The sequence below is a fragment of the Pocillopora damicornis genome, chromosome 11 (genome assembly GCF_964200805.1).
Source record: "Pocillopora damicornis chromosome 11, jaPocDami1.2, whole genome shotgun sequence".
In the NCBI taxonomy this organism is placed as follows: Eukaryota; Metazoa; Cnidaria; class Anthozoa; order Scleractinia; family Pocilloporidae; genus Pocillopora; species Pocillopora damicornis.
Window position 1 is genome coordinate 9,440,446 of NC_142680.1, and position 14,135 is coordinate 9,454,580.

Below are 14,135 nucleotides of genomic sequence, written 5' to 3' on the forward strand. Positions count from 1 at the left end.
TAATGCGCAGGCATTATAGAAAAATTTGTGATAAATGATCGGCGAAAAAAGCTGCTTGTTTGCCTTTCATTGGGGAAAAGGAAACTGGAAAAATGGACACTCTGTCTACTGCCCTAAAATTTGAAGTCAGATGTGACACGGTTGTTGTAATGAGACCTAGCCGGACCCGCACCTGTCGACGGCTGAAGTACGAATATTGGTTCAGTCCCAAAAGAACTGAAAGTGTACACGGTAAAGGGTTTACGAATCTACGCTGAAATTGTGGTGTGGCGCTGCAAGAGACGGTAAACGCTGACCCCTAACGTAAATTACAAATTCACTTTTAAATCGACATTTTCCCCGGCGTTGCTGTTCTGACCTCTTAAGGTCTCTATTAGCGTTTAGGCACGCGCGTTTCTTCGCTCGTAGAATAGTATGAGGCCTTAAGCAACCCGATTTTGCGAGAGGTCCGCAGAGGGTCTAGCGCTGATTATTATAGCCAGACCCTCCGTAACCCTCTCCCCGACTCGTCTCAGTCTTCACGCGTGCAGAGAGACGCGCGTCCTGTATTTTAGCAAACCAACATCCACAAACCAAACGACAGTCGAAAATATTTATTTAGTGGAAGATAATTTCAGTAACAATAAAAATCAAACAGCAATAGAATTGTACATTAAATAATTCCAAATCGTTAAGATAATTTATAGAATAAATCTCTTATGTACAAAAATCGATACACGAACAATTTGCGCCTTTGGCGACTTCTGTTTTCATAGTATTGACAGCTCAACTACGCTCGAGATTAGGATGGAAATTTAACTTCAAACTTTGCTTTCTGGGTCTTTAAGACCACTCCCTAAAAAAGCAATTCAGGAAATGATTGCTATTCGAAACTCCTGTTAGATAATAAATCGGTTTTCACGACATAATAAATGTCGAGGTAAACCTAAAATAAAAACGATGAAACAGTAGAAAATCAAGTAATAACTATCCTGTCAACGAAAATAATTACTGTGAAAACCGAAACAAAAAAAAAGGTGACGACGCTTACTACAACTACGGTACGATACTTCAAACCACTTTGCGCATTTAGAATAATATTTTTGAGTGTCTAAGGGAATCAGGAATTGTTTTGATTTTTCGGTTTCACTGCATGTGACAACTCAGCGGTCAAACGTAAAGCATGCGCAAGTGGTTCAACTTTGCGTTGCCGCGCGTCAATTTCCCGCGAAAATGTCGAAAGAAAACATAAGAAACGACCGCTCTCAAGCAAAACGTGCATGAAAAAGCGAAACGTTTAGGGACATTTGTAAAGCAAAAACAAAAAATTGGCAAGGGAAAACTTGACACTTTCAAACACGAGGCTTATTAAATTACGGAAATTCTGTTGATTCAACATTTTGCTTTGGAATTTACCTAAAAAGCGATACGGTTTTAAAATACCGTGGATAACTGACTTGTGTAGTTGTTTGTTACTCCTGGAAGACAAATCGTTATGACTTAGCTATCCCTACTACACTCTCTAGACTTAAACGGTCATCTCCTCCGTGTCAGGACAATTTGAATAATTTGCTCATAGTGCTTTTGAGAAAAATACAATGCAGTTGTCAATTAAGATCATATATTCCATTTTGCTTTACAAAGTCTCTCATATTCTGCTTTCACAACACGCAGCGTGTGTTACGTGGTCGCTTTTCTTTTCGTCAAGGGGTATTGATCAACTTGCAGCCATTCTGTGAGCTTTCCAAAAAGGGCTCTAACTAAGGTGGTTTGTCAAATAAGAATTAGTATTTCCACTGCGTACATGGTTGTACTTGAGAAGCCGTTGAGGTCCTAAAGTGGCTTGGTGTCGCAGAGAAGAGGTACATTATCAGATGACGTATTCATGTCCCTTAACTCAGAGCCACTAGCCTCGCACTCGCTTTGGAAACTAAATTCGCTGTTTCTCCTGGTTGGAGAACGTGCACTAAGCTGAAAATTAGCACTGTTATCAGGAAGGAAGAACGCCAATAGAAGAGAAAGAATAACAGAGCCAGCGCCGAATAGAAACGGTGCTCCAGATACGATTGTCTGCGGAAAAAAAAACAACATTTACAGCAAGGTAAATAAGAATGATTTTCTCCTCTGATAGCACCTGCTTTGCACATATCCCTATGGCGATGAAGAGGAAAATTTACTATACAACTGAGAACCTCTTCTATTCTTGATCATTTCTTTTGTTCAGGAGTGATACTATATGTATAATACTGTATTTACATGTCATGAGAAAGACGAAAACGGTTACTAACTTAAGAAGCTCTTGTTTGTTCACCAAATTCTCCTTGTTCTCCATAGCAAATGAGAACAGTGTAAAAAATAAGCATTTTGATATTGTCAATACCTTGCCGTACGGGTCCTCCATAATGGTGTGATTACTTGCTGCAGTGATATCGATAGTTGGACCTTCCTCGTCTTCTAAATCCACGTGAAACACGTAAAACACCAAACCAAAAAGAGCAGGTCCTATGCCATTACACAAGCCTCTTATTCCTGTTATCATACCCTGAACCACACCTGGCATAGAAAAAAAAAAAAAAAGAGAATACCTGGTTCAGATGTGTTGGTAACCTGTATTTAGCGGTCAGCCATAGGGAATGCTTAAAACTGGTTCCACAGGATGAGGGTGTTGTAAAACACGGGAAAAAAAACGCTAATTGACCACTTAATTAACCACTTGAAGTACAAAAACTCGCGCAAAATACCACCAACATTGATTTCGGGAGAAAAACATGGGTTACTTAAAAATACTTAAAAGCTTGGTCTTTGTTTTACTTGAGTGGTTCCACTTTAAATGACATTTAGTACTGGATACAGGTGACAGGTGAATAAAGATGAAAATTGAAGTGTTTAGAAGGTAAGGCCTGTTCCAAACGTCGTGCTACTGCCGTGCCGAACTCAAATGAATTTGGCTCGGCAGTGGCACGACGATAGCACGGCAGCGGTTTCAAACGTCGAACCTAATGCAGTCGCGCCAAATTCAAAAGACAAAACAAACCATCCATCCAGCGGTATCGCCTCATCCAAAATGGCGGAGGGAAACCTTAACGAAGAGCGCGAGAAGTTTGTTTTGTTTAAGACAATTTTAAATGCCAGAAGGCAACGCAGGCGAATGCAACAGTCCATATTGAATACTGTTATTGCAAGGAGAGGATTACTTTTGAAAGTTTTTTCATTTATTCTTCTTCTGGTTTCCCTTGACGAGAGCCAGCAAGTTACTGTATTACGATCGTGCCGGCGTTTCCAAACCCTAACCCTAAGCAATTTATTGTCACCGTCGGATTCCTCTTCTCTCAAGCTTTCGGGCAAAACGGGTAGATTTGTCTTTTTTTATTAGTGCGCATGCGTAATAGTATGCAAATAATGCAAAATCCGTTAAATTAATTTATGAATTGAGTTCGGCGCGACAGTAGCACAACGTTTGAAACCAAGTCGTGCTACTGCCGTGCGGCACGGCAAGGCCTGCCGCGCTAAGTAGTCGTGCCGAACCTAATTCAGCCGTGCCGCGCTTAATGGTTTCAAACGGCGTGCTACTGCCGTGCTTAAATCGAAATTACTATTTCATTTGAGTTCGGCACGGCAGTAGCACGACGTTTGGAACAGGCCTAAGAATGTCGGCACTTTAACAACTGACCGCTTAATCCGGTGCCACGACGGTTGATTGACAAATGATCCAGAGGTATCTAAGGTATCTATCTCTCCTTTTATGGCGCGCCTTCGTGTTTAATACAGGCTCGACTGTATTATCCAACAAAATACGGGGCGATGTGAATCAAAACGACAGTGAATTCTTTTGAAAGTAGACATCCTCGGGAATTGGAAAAAGCGTCTGCTAATAGAACTGTCCGACTACGAGGATTTCTTCCCATAAGCGGACACAAAGAAAATTAGGGTGGATGTCCGCTGACACCGAGTACCATGTAACAAACTTGCTTTAAATGTCAAATGAATGGGCAGCTCGCTTTCCCGCCGACAAAAGCAGATTTGACAAAACTTCCCCGCTGTTTTCTTTTGCTTTGTCAAAGGCCATAATTTTCCTTCCTGGAAGTTGCCGCAAATTTTTCCGTGTCGTTTCCTGATAAACCTAAAATTTCTCCCACCAGACTAAAACGACAGTTAAGAGTTGTAAATCTTCAATTTTAATACACTCTTTTCCAGACCTTGGACAATTTTATTCTCAGACCGTTACCTGACCTTGAATCCATGAAAGACGGTTATTAAAACAAAGGTCAATGAGAACTTAGCCAATGGAGCCAATGATAACTAATGTTTAGAGCATGGAAAAGATCTCGTGCGTGGGAAATCGCGGAAATCCCAGTAACGACTGCTTTAAGTCTTGCTCTGATTGGCTGAGAGGTTAGAACGAAATTTTCGTGACCACTCACTAAGCAAAATGTAATTCTGGACCACTTTTAAAGACTCTATTCATTAGGAAACCAGTGGACTTACCTTGCTGATCAGCTTCAGCGTTACAGGACACCAGGGCACTCATGGATGGATATGTTATCATCGATATTGACGCCAGGGATCCAGCTGCCCACATCATCCTACAGTCACAAAGAAGACGAGAAAGAATTCAAGTGGATGCGTCAACATTTCACTTAAATCAAAATTACAACAAATTGGGTATCACCAGCCCGATTTGAGCCTTAATTGAACAGTTTACGATTCATACTTGTAAAAGGACAGTGTAGCGACGTGCCTGTGTCATTGGACAGTACGCGTTCTTTGCGCGCACCGTTGTTGCGCATTTTTCCGAGTTACATGAAGAAAGATGGTAAGTTTTAAGCTCGGTAAAGGAAGAGAAAAAGATGTTTTTCGTCTTGTCACAAGCGTGGGACAAAGAAAAAATTCTGAGTCCCGTGAGGAATCGAACCTCAGACCTTAGGATTCCGCGCTTCGATGCTCTACCACTGAGCCACAGACTATCCCGTATTACTTTGGAAACTCAACTGAAAATTGTAGCAACTTACCAAAACTGAGTTCCGAGACCATACCAAGATAACTGAAGAATTTCAAATATTAAACCAATAAGAACGCAATTCTTCAATCCTATAGCTTTCTTGAGACATGTAAGGACTACAGTCTGAAGACAGAACAAAACAAAAGAATCTGTAAACATAATTGATCAAAAACATAGGTTAAAATTCTGAATTCAAATTCGCCTACGGGATAGGCGTATTTCTTTCTGTTTTTTTCCTGCGTTTTTCAGGAAAGCGAAGGCAAGCGCGAGGCTCTCGTGCCTGACTCGCAGTTCACGCCGAGTCACGCTCTCGTCACACTTCCCTCTGACTCCCCTAAAAAAACCCAAAAAGTGGCGCTTACCCGCAGGCCAAATTAACTACATTTTCTTTTATCTGTGCAGCGAGCATTTTAACGATTATTGGTCATTAAAAGAAGCAAGAAATAAATGCATTTGACCGACAGCCTTGGGAAGGAATGTCCTTTGCATGCTGTAGTCATCTGATCAACCCTTTAACTCCCAAGATCTGATTGCTAATTCTCTCCTCAAGCTGCTACACATTTCCTTGTAAATTTACTTGCAAGAGTTTGCTGTTAGATCAAGATAACAACTTCTAGCTGTTAAGTTTTAGTATTCTCAATACTTATTTGCTGAACAATGTATGGATATTGTACGGAGAGGTTACATGTTAATCACTACTGGGAGTTAAAGGCTAAGTGTTGTATGCTTCAAAGACGCGATAACCTGAGATCAACCGCCACAACACAATATAATATCCTTACCTGAGAGATAACTGATAATACACCTAACACTGCTATAAATGTAGCCACATCGTCTGAAGTAAATTTTATAACCTAGCAGAAGACCACAAGAAGAAAAAAACTTGAAAAAATGTTTTGTAGAAGAATACTTAAGTTGTAGATTAATTTAACTCCATAACTTAAAAGATTTTAAGATGAATACTCCCAACTGATGATCATACAATTATTTGTGCGCTAGCCCACAAAATCAGGAGTTGAATCAAGTTGATAAAAATCTTAATTCTCGTCACCTGTCTGTTCAAATGTGTATTAAATACGTAAAGAGAATTTCAAGCTGTGTATAAGTCAGAGGAGAATTCTCCAGCTTCCAAAAGTATTCCCTTTTAACGGAAAAGGGTGTCCACATATGGGAAATTTTAACCGTCCGTTTTTTTTCTTTTTTTTGGATGGTCTGTTGTTATAGTTTGCGTGTTCAATAAAGCTTTCATTTGTGAATGACTTACTTGCTTGAGATACAGAAACATACAAGAATACTGGCCAGCTTCAGGTAGATATGACAGGAACACTGTAATACACATCAACAGAACTATAGGATCCTGGCCAACTTTGCGTAAAGACTACAACAGAAACAAATAAAACAGCACACATATACATGCTACTCTGAAGAACAGATTCCAGGAACTTTATCATAATTATTTCCTTTTCAATCCTTACACCCCTAAGAGTGACTAGCATCTAATTTCTCCCTACAATATCACCCCTGAATCACACATTAACGTCATGAGAATAAGGGAAATGATCACTTTAACTAAAGGAGCTCTTGATTGATAAACAAATTCTCCTTGTCGGCACCTTAGGATTATATGGAGAATAGTATGGAGAATATGCATACTGATGTTGGGGTGTGAAGGGTTAAAGCTTGTCGTGCTCGTCACAAACAATGTATATTTGAATTGAAGATAGCAACATTTAGTGGCACTCCTAAACCCTTAATCCCCAAAAGATCTACATCACATTTCTCCTCACAACACCAGCTCAAAATCACTGGTAAAGGTCAGGAGAATCAAGATTTCAAGTGATCTACAAATTGAGATTGACTGATTTTTTCACACTTCATCACAACTGATGCAGCAATATGAAAATATATGGAAACCAGTAAGGTGAATTTTTATGTTGACCAGAGTTAGAAAGTACATGTAAATAGAACGTGTTGAAAAGGTTGCTGTTTTTACTCACGGCAAAAGGATCAGCCTGTTCCCAGGAGATTGGTGCTCCCCAAGATGCCGGCCTCACCCGTTCAGGGAGAGACTCGGGAACAGCAACTAAAATAAACAACAGATCTGAAGCAGCCACAAAAGTAGCTAGCGCCACAACAGCTCTGTCATCATATATTCTACCAAGATATGCTCCGAGTGCTGGACTTATGATTAGACTTGCTGCAAATGTAGCAGAAACCTGGGGGCAAAACAGAAGAATTTTTACAACTTACAATAACATAAATGGGTTTACTACATACTAGTATATGACTGCATTTAGTCATAAAGTTGGGTTTGTTGTTCCATATGTCAGTGGTTTGAGAGGTGCCAGACATAACAGGAGGAATTAGGCGAAAGGACTTTGTTCCTACAGGTGCTGTGGATAGTGAATAGCTTCCAGCATCAACAGTAAGAAAGAGTAGGGGGGGAGACAAGGTGACACCTCGCAAGGTGGTGTCTAAGAATAAGAATAGACCCTCCCCCCCCTTCAATAATTTAATCTATGAATTAATCCATCAGGTTAAGCTGTACTGATAAGTAAATCTTACCAGTCCATAAGCAGTGCTTCTATCACCTTCGTCAGTACAATCAGCTACATAGGCAAATGCTATTGAAAAGGTGACTGCAAACATCCCAGAAACTGAGATCATAGCAAAAAACCACCTGAAAAACAAAGTGTACTTTCAGGAAAAGATGAAATACCCACCTTTATGAAGCTTTAGGGCAAATAGGAGCTGCTTAATGATTATCACAGTTGAACAGTCCTGTAGTAAGCCGTCACCCACAGAAAATGGCAGGGTAACCCTCTAATATAGGTTGACTACTAAATACAGGTTCCACAGAATAGAATTTAACCACAAAAACACCACCTTGTTTTGTTTGTTTTTTTTTTTTGCAATGTTGCAACTTTAACTTTCCTTCTTTTTTTTCTTCTTTCTCCTTTTTTTTTCCTGTGTATGCACCTGGTTTAATTTATTGTATGTATGCTGTAACCTTTTCCTCTACGTCAGTATATATCTAGTTGTAGTAGTCTAGTATGTAATGAGTTGTGAAAAGAAATAAAGCCGTAATAAGGGGAAAAACCCACCATCTTGTCCTAACAGTCATAAGGAAAAAGATAATCAGCAATGCATTGTGGACATTTGAATTCAAAGTGCTAAGATTGATTTCAGGAGAAAAGCATAGAGTTATAACTTACCATGGGTTAAATTGTAGAAGAGGGATAGGTATGCAAGTGAAGAAAACAGTTACAAGTAGAAAGGATTTACGTCCCCAAACATCCGAAAGGGCACCAATTAGTGGAGCACACAAAAAAGATAATATTCCCTGAAAAGAAATTGAAATTCCTCATTATTTTGTAAGTGAATTCATAGACTACAAGCAGTCCCTCTTTTACTGTAAAATCTGTCACAGAAGTCAACGAAATTCAGTGAAAAAAGCTAGCCTCAATTTTTTTAAACTTGTTTTTTCATTTCAACTTGTGAAACACATTCCACCAATAAGGAGAGGGAGTATTTGTTGTCTAGCTTTTACATTTATTGAAATCCTGGCAGCATTGAAATGAGTACATGTGTCTTAACAGACTTACACTGAGCACTTAATATTTACATGAGAAAATCACCACGATCTTAAGCAACTTTAACATTGCAAATGCATGTAAAAAATATTCTTCTGTACCTTAACTCCCTGAATTAATCCATTCATTAGAAATGTGTGTTGCTGGAATGTGTTGTGCAGGACCTGCCAGGAAAAACAAAACCTTTACTTAAAAAAGTCATAAGATGTATTTCTTTACCAAGCTCAAAACTTACAAACTTTCTCATTATTTTTTCGAACATAATGCTATCTACATTGCTGATCTTAGCAATATGCAGGAGTTATGTCATACATGAACTTTTTAATGGGCCTTGCTCACCATAAAGTCTCTGTGGCTCAGTGGTAGAGCATTGGAGAGCAGAATCCCAAGGTCTGAGGTTCAATTCCTCATGGGGACTCAGAAATTTTTCTTTATCCCACACTAGTGATGAGACGAAAAACATACTTCTGATATAGTACTGTTTCCAAACTGATCATTTATCAATGCAGCTTGTCAACCCTTTCATTCTTAACATCTCTGTCATAATTCTCCTTACTGTGTCCCCTCCAATTCTCTTGAATTTAGTTTGGAGAATTAAGTTTGGATCAATTAATAATCCCCTAATTTATATTTCTCTTTTCTGTGTCAGTAACCCAGTTTGAAATCAAAAGCAAAATTCAACTGTGCTGGGTTAGCTCATGAACATTTCAGATTGCCACACTGATGTGCAGAGAGTCAAAGATTCAAGCCCTAGATCAGACCAATGCCCAGAATTAAATTAAAGTAAAACATTTCATATACAGTATGTCCATGTGCCATATGAATTAAACATTGTAGAAGGTTCTCTACTAATAATGAAAATAGTGTTTATTTTAAGTACATGCTTTGTTTTTTTTGCGAACATTCACCTCCACTTTGGTCAGATATTGCTTGCATAACCACACCAATACAAATGAACAATATCTACACTTACTGTTGCCTAGTGAACATGATAGAATAAAGTCCAAAAAAACAAAAACAGATCCAACATCACAATTATGCAAGCGATCACAAAGTGCAGTTATTGTAAGTGACAGATATATAAAAGATGAAAAATAACATGATCAGGCTTAGAAAACAGTTTGTGTCAGGGTGGTGAGGTGGCAAGTCCTTTTGACAAGAAAGGTTTGATTTTGTCAGAATATTGTTGGTTTGACTGTCTAGTTGGTTAGAGAGAAATTGCTGTATTTGGTTTACAATATCTGAACTCAGCTAACTTCCATAACAGTTCCAGGATATAAAAAATGTTTTTCAGTAGTGGGCAAGATGAGTTGAGTTGTAGGTGGCAGAGGCCAAAGGCCCCTGCCTTCTTGTGGAGTTGGGGGGCATGAAACCCAGAAAACTTTGAAAGTTTCTGCTTCAAATGGTGGTATCCGGTGCATTTGATGGTAAAAATATTTGTGCTTGTGTCTGTTCATTGGAGAAAATTATTCCATTTAGTTCTTTGTTTTTTGCTTAAAGTGTAACATGGTAGAGACTTCAAATTTGTTGTCAATGAATTTCAGTAGAAAGTACAGAGTAAGTAGCAGATATTTTATTGTAGGTGTCAAAATTGCTGGCTGTTGGCACATTTTGACTGGGCTGATGGTTTCTCCTCTCACTCACTGCACAGTACATGAATGTTGTACATGCAAGCTACAGCAGAATTGTAAATTGCACAATTCAGTAGATGTCATACACAGAGCAGTAAAGTTGTGATATGATGAGGTTTATTCAACCCTTTAACTCCCAAGATCTCATTAGTAATTGTCCTTACTGTCTCCCATACAATTCTTATGATGTTACATGGGGCTCAGAGAATTTGGTGCTGGATCAACTTATAATCAGCTAATTGATATTTTTCTTTATTCTCATCACTTGTCTGCTTGATGTTGTATTTAATGCTGTAAGGAAAAATTCTGTCAAAGGGTCTGACACTCTGGCTTTGTTTCAATTAGGCTCTGATCTTTTCCATACATTCTATGTTTAATGGCTAGAACAATTTGGCTTGTTAAACCAGGTTGACATAATTAGGATTGGGGGTTTATGAATTATTGCATCACTGTTCCAAGGAAGACACAAAAAATGGTTCACCCTTTAAATCCCATGAATCACCAAGACAGACTTTCTCCTTACAAGGTTCATACTATATCAACCTGATAAGTGATGAGAATAAAGAAAAGTATCAATTTGGAGATAATTAGTTGATCCAATACTAAATTCTCTGAACTAACACTATTAGAACTGTAAGGAGGATTATAAATTAGATCTGGGAGTTAAAAGGTTAACCCTTTAACTCCTGAGAGTGACTAACATGTAGTAACTATAACTTCTCCCCATAATATCTATACATCATGCAACAAATGGGAAAACTCAAACTTATCAAGTAGATGGTGTTTTCTTGATCTAACACTAAATTTTTGTAACTAACTTAGGGACTTGTCAGAAATTAGCAGGGGGGGAGGGGGGTGGAAACAGAAGGGGGGGTAACAACTTTTTGAGCCTCAGAAAAGGGAGGGGTCATGAAAAATGAGCAGTTAAAAGGGGGAGGGTCATGCAAATATATGCCTGTGATCATGTAGAGGTTCACCCGCAGAAGAAAAAGGAAGTTCTTTATTTGGCAAAAAAAAGAGAAAAATACAACGGTTTACCGAACGTTATGGATATAAATAAAAATAAATAAATAAAATAAAATATATTTTGAGTTTTCATAATACTGACGCACCCCAGTGTATTGCAAGAACTAGATTTTATCCTTTTCACAACAGGGGGAGGGTCATGATATTTTAGGCCAAGCTCAAGGGGAGGGTTAGCAAATTTCACTCCCATTGCAGGGATGGGTCACCTAATTTCCGAACCCAAATTTAAAATTCCCACCCCCCCTCCCCCCCTGCTAATTTCTGACAAGTCCCTTAAAAGGAAATGTGCAGCAGCTAGAAGGGAGAATTAACAATCAGATCTTGTGGTTAAAAGGTTAAGGCACCATGTTCACTCAGGATATGGTTTTACACACTTTTCACTTTACCCTTCAGTAGAATGGCCAAGTTAACAAAATAATTTCTGCAATGTTGTGATCAGATCAAAAGGTTTTCAAATTGCTAGAATTTGGCTGTAAAGAGGAACAAAAAATCTCTACATGACAAATATCAAAATTTTCAGCCTCAATTTCCTTGTTAACAAATCACTTTTAGTTAGAGATTGTATATTGACTACCCAGACAAGAACTTATGGCAGAGGATAAAGGGTTGAACCTATAGAGAGGAGTGTAAAAAGAGGTAACACTTGTGTAGTTCATACAACTGTATTTATCCCTTTCAACTCTCAGAAGTGATTAACAAGTAACTTCTCCCTTTAGTATCCATACATCATTGAGCAAATAGGTAATGAGAATAATCAAACTTAAACAGGTAGAAGTTGTTATCTTGATCTTGACCAAATTTTCGTAACTAATTTACAAAGGAATTAGTTGAAGCAAGAGGGGAGAATTAACAATCAAATCTTGGGAGTTAAAGGGTTATATGATAAGTTGAATTATACATGCACTTTGAGAGGTTCTTAGTTATATTTCTACTGGAAGACAGATGGATTGTTGACATCACCATTAACACCGTTTTTCTGTTTAATCATATTAAAAAGAAAGAGAGAGATTCTTCATTGCCATGGGTTTGTAAAATAATAAATCACAGTAGACATCAAAATGTAGTAAAAAGCATCAATGACACACTCAACTGTGCCTCATGCACCATTTGTTTTTTTTCCTGACACATTTTGACACCATCAGTGATCCACATGTACATGTATTACTCAACCAACACAAGACAACATGAAATCTGACTTACCCCATACTTAAAAAAGTTAGTTTTTCTTCAACTGATGAAAGTAAATCAAGGTTAGGAGCATGTAGAGTCTAATTTTGGTCTGTGTTTTACATTTCATGTCGTGAGTGTTGTGAAATGGGACAGATTCTTCCCCTAAACATGAGTATCTAGAGCAATGAAATAACTCTCACATAAAAACTTACTGTTAACATAGGTGATGTGAGAAGACCCCAGGCAAAAAATTCCAGGAAGATGACTACTGTGGCATGGTAAACACTTGGTTTTCCAAATCCCTGTAGAGACATTAAGATTTCCAGAATCACTTAATAACTTTATTTAAGTGTCAGTGATATGTAGCCAAGGATAAATTCTTCTAATTTGGGGAGACTAGAATAGGCTTGGAATTATAAAATTAAAAAATACCCAACCTGAATACAGATAAACTTTGACTATCTGGATTTTCCAATTATCTGGATCTTTCAATATTTGGACTATTAAGCCCAGTCCCCACAAGTTTGGATAATTAAAGTTTGACTGTATCATGATAAAATTAACAAATACCCTTGTAAACATTACAATTAGAGGTTTGAATTTTACTATTTAAATCAGTGAAAACCTAAAGTGTTGATATTAAGCCTGCATAATTTAGAGAATTGATGAAAATTACTGTCAAAACTATGTCCATAACACAAGGAGTACTAAAAATGCAAACACTAAATGAAATAAGCAATCAAAAGAGATACACAGGAATTGATAATTCCTGTCAGATTCTAACTTTTATTCTTAACAAAGTAGATCTAAGCAATAACATAACGTGAGAGAAGGATAGAAAAAAAGCCACCTCATTCATAAATTTTTCATCACAAACATAAAAATAAAGAGAATCGATTAACTTAACGATGTGAAATAACCACAGAACACAAAGGCAGAACAATTAAGACAATTTCTTTCCCACATCTTTCTTTGACGATAACACATTCATCAACACGAAGAGATAATGGTTACAAACGTTTGAAACACACTCGTAACCTTATGTTGTCTTACGAACGGAAGCTAGTTGACTAATTGCGCTTTTCCTAAAAACTGGTTTAGAGGAAAATAAGATTTTGAAACATCGAAGAGCTAATAGTCAAGAATCACTAGCAAGTTACCATGACTTTAATGAAAGAACACAAGAATGCACCCTGAGCATAACATTAAGTTATTCTTTTGAACGATCTACAAGGGAACAATTTTATAAGAAGAACAAGAGGCTAGTTTGCCTTTAGACACCGTGACGATATTTCTAAAATACTGCTGCGTAATGTGACAGAAATATGTTCAGATAAACGGCAAAGTTATGTATTTGTTTGCAAAAATGACACGATATAGTTAACATGTCCACACATATAACAAAAAGAGCCAATTGGTAATAGATCACAGTCGATCGCTTAACCCATTTCATATTCCTACTGCAGAAAACTCACCGAACCCGTCGGCCCTTCGCGGGAGTCTTTCGATCGCCATTTTCTTGTGCCCGTTGTAGGAAGAGAAACCAATCTCTTAAGACGCTTCTTTCCTATGATTACCTTATGCATCTAGGAAACATTTAGTGTTCACTATTTACGCTGACAAAACAAAAATCTCAGATGAATTATTGTTGGTATTCGCTGTTCTTTATGAGGCCAGCTGCTCGTCTCACGCACCGGTGCATAAAATTTTATCAATAACCGCTCTCCAATAAGTTCC

At 38.0% G+C, this 14,135-nt stretch overlaps 1 protein-coding gene across 1 annotated transcript; it reads right to left on the bottom strand.

The window, feature by feature from the left end:
- Positions 1-578: 578 nt before the first annotated feature.
- On the bottom strand, positions 579-14,114 carry LOC113671159 (solute carrier family 71 member 1). The gene is made up of 12 exons (XM_027187374.2): positions 13,874-14,114; positions 12,611-12,700; positions 8,673-8,735; positions 8,194-8,321; positions 7,544-7,658; positions 6,976-7,194; positions 6,243-6,356; positions 5,761-5,832; positions 4,989-5,101; positions 4,465-4,562; positions 2,360-2,532; positions 579-2,049 (listed from the first exon to the last, which is right to left on the bottom strand). Exons 1-12 carry the CDS (start codon positions 13,982-13,984, stop codon positions 1,813-1,815), a joined length of 1,533 nt encoding a protein of 510 aa, XP_027043175.2. The 5' UTR covers positions 13,985-14,114; the 3' UTR covers positions 579-1,812.
- Positions 14,115-14,135: the final 21 nt, after the last annotated feature.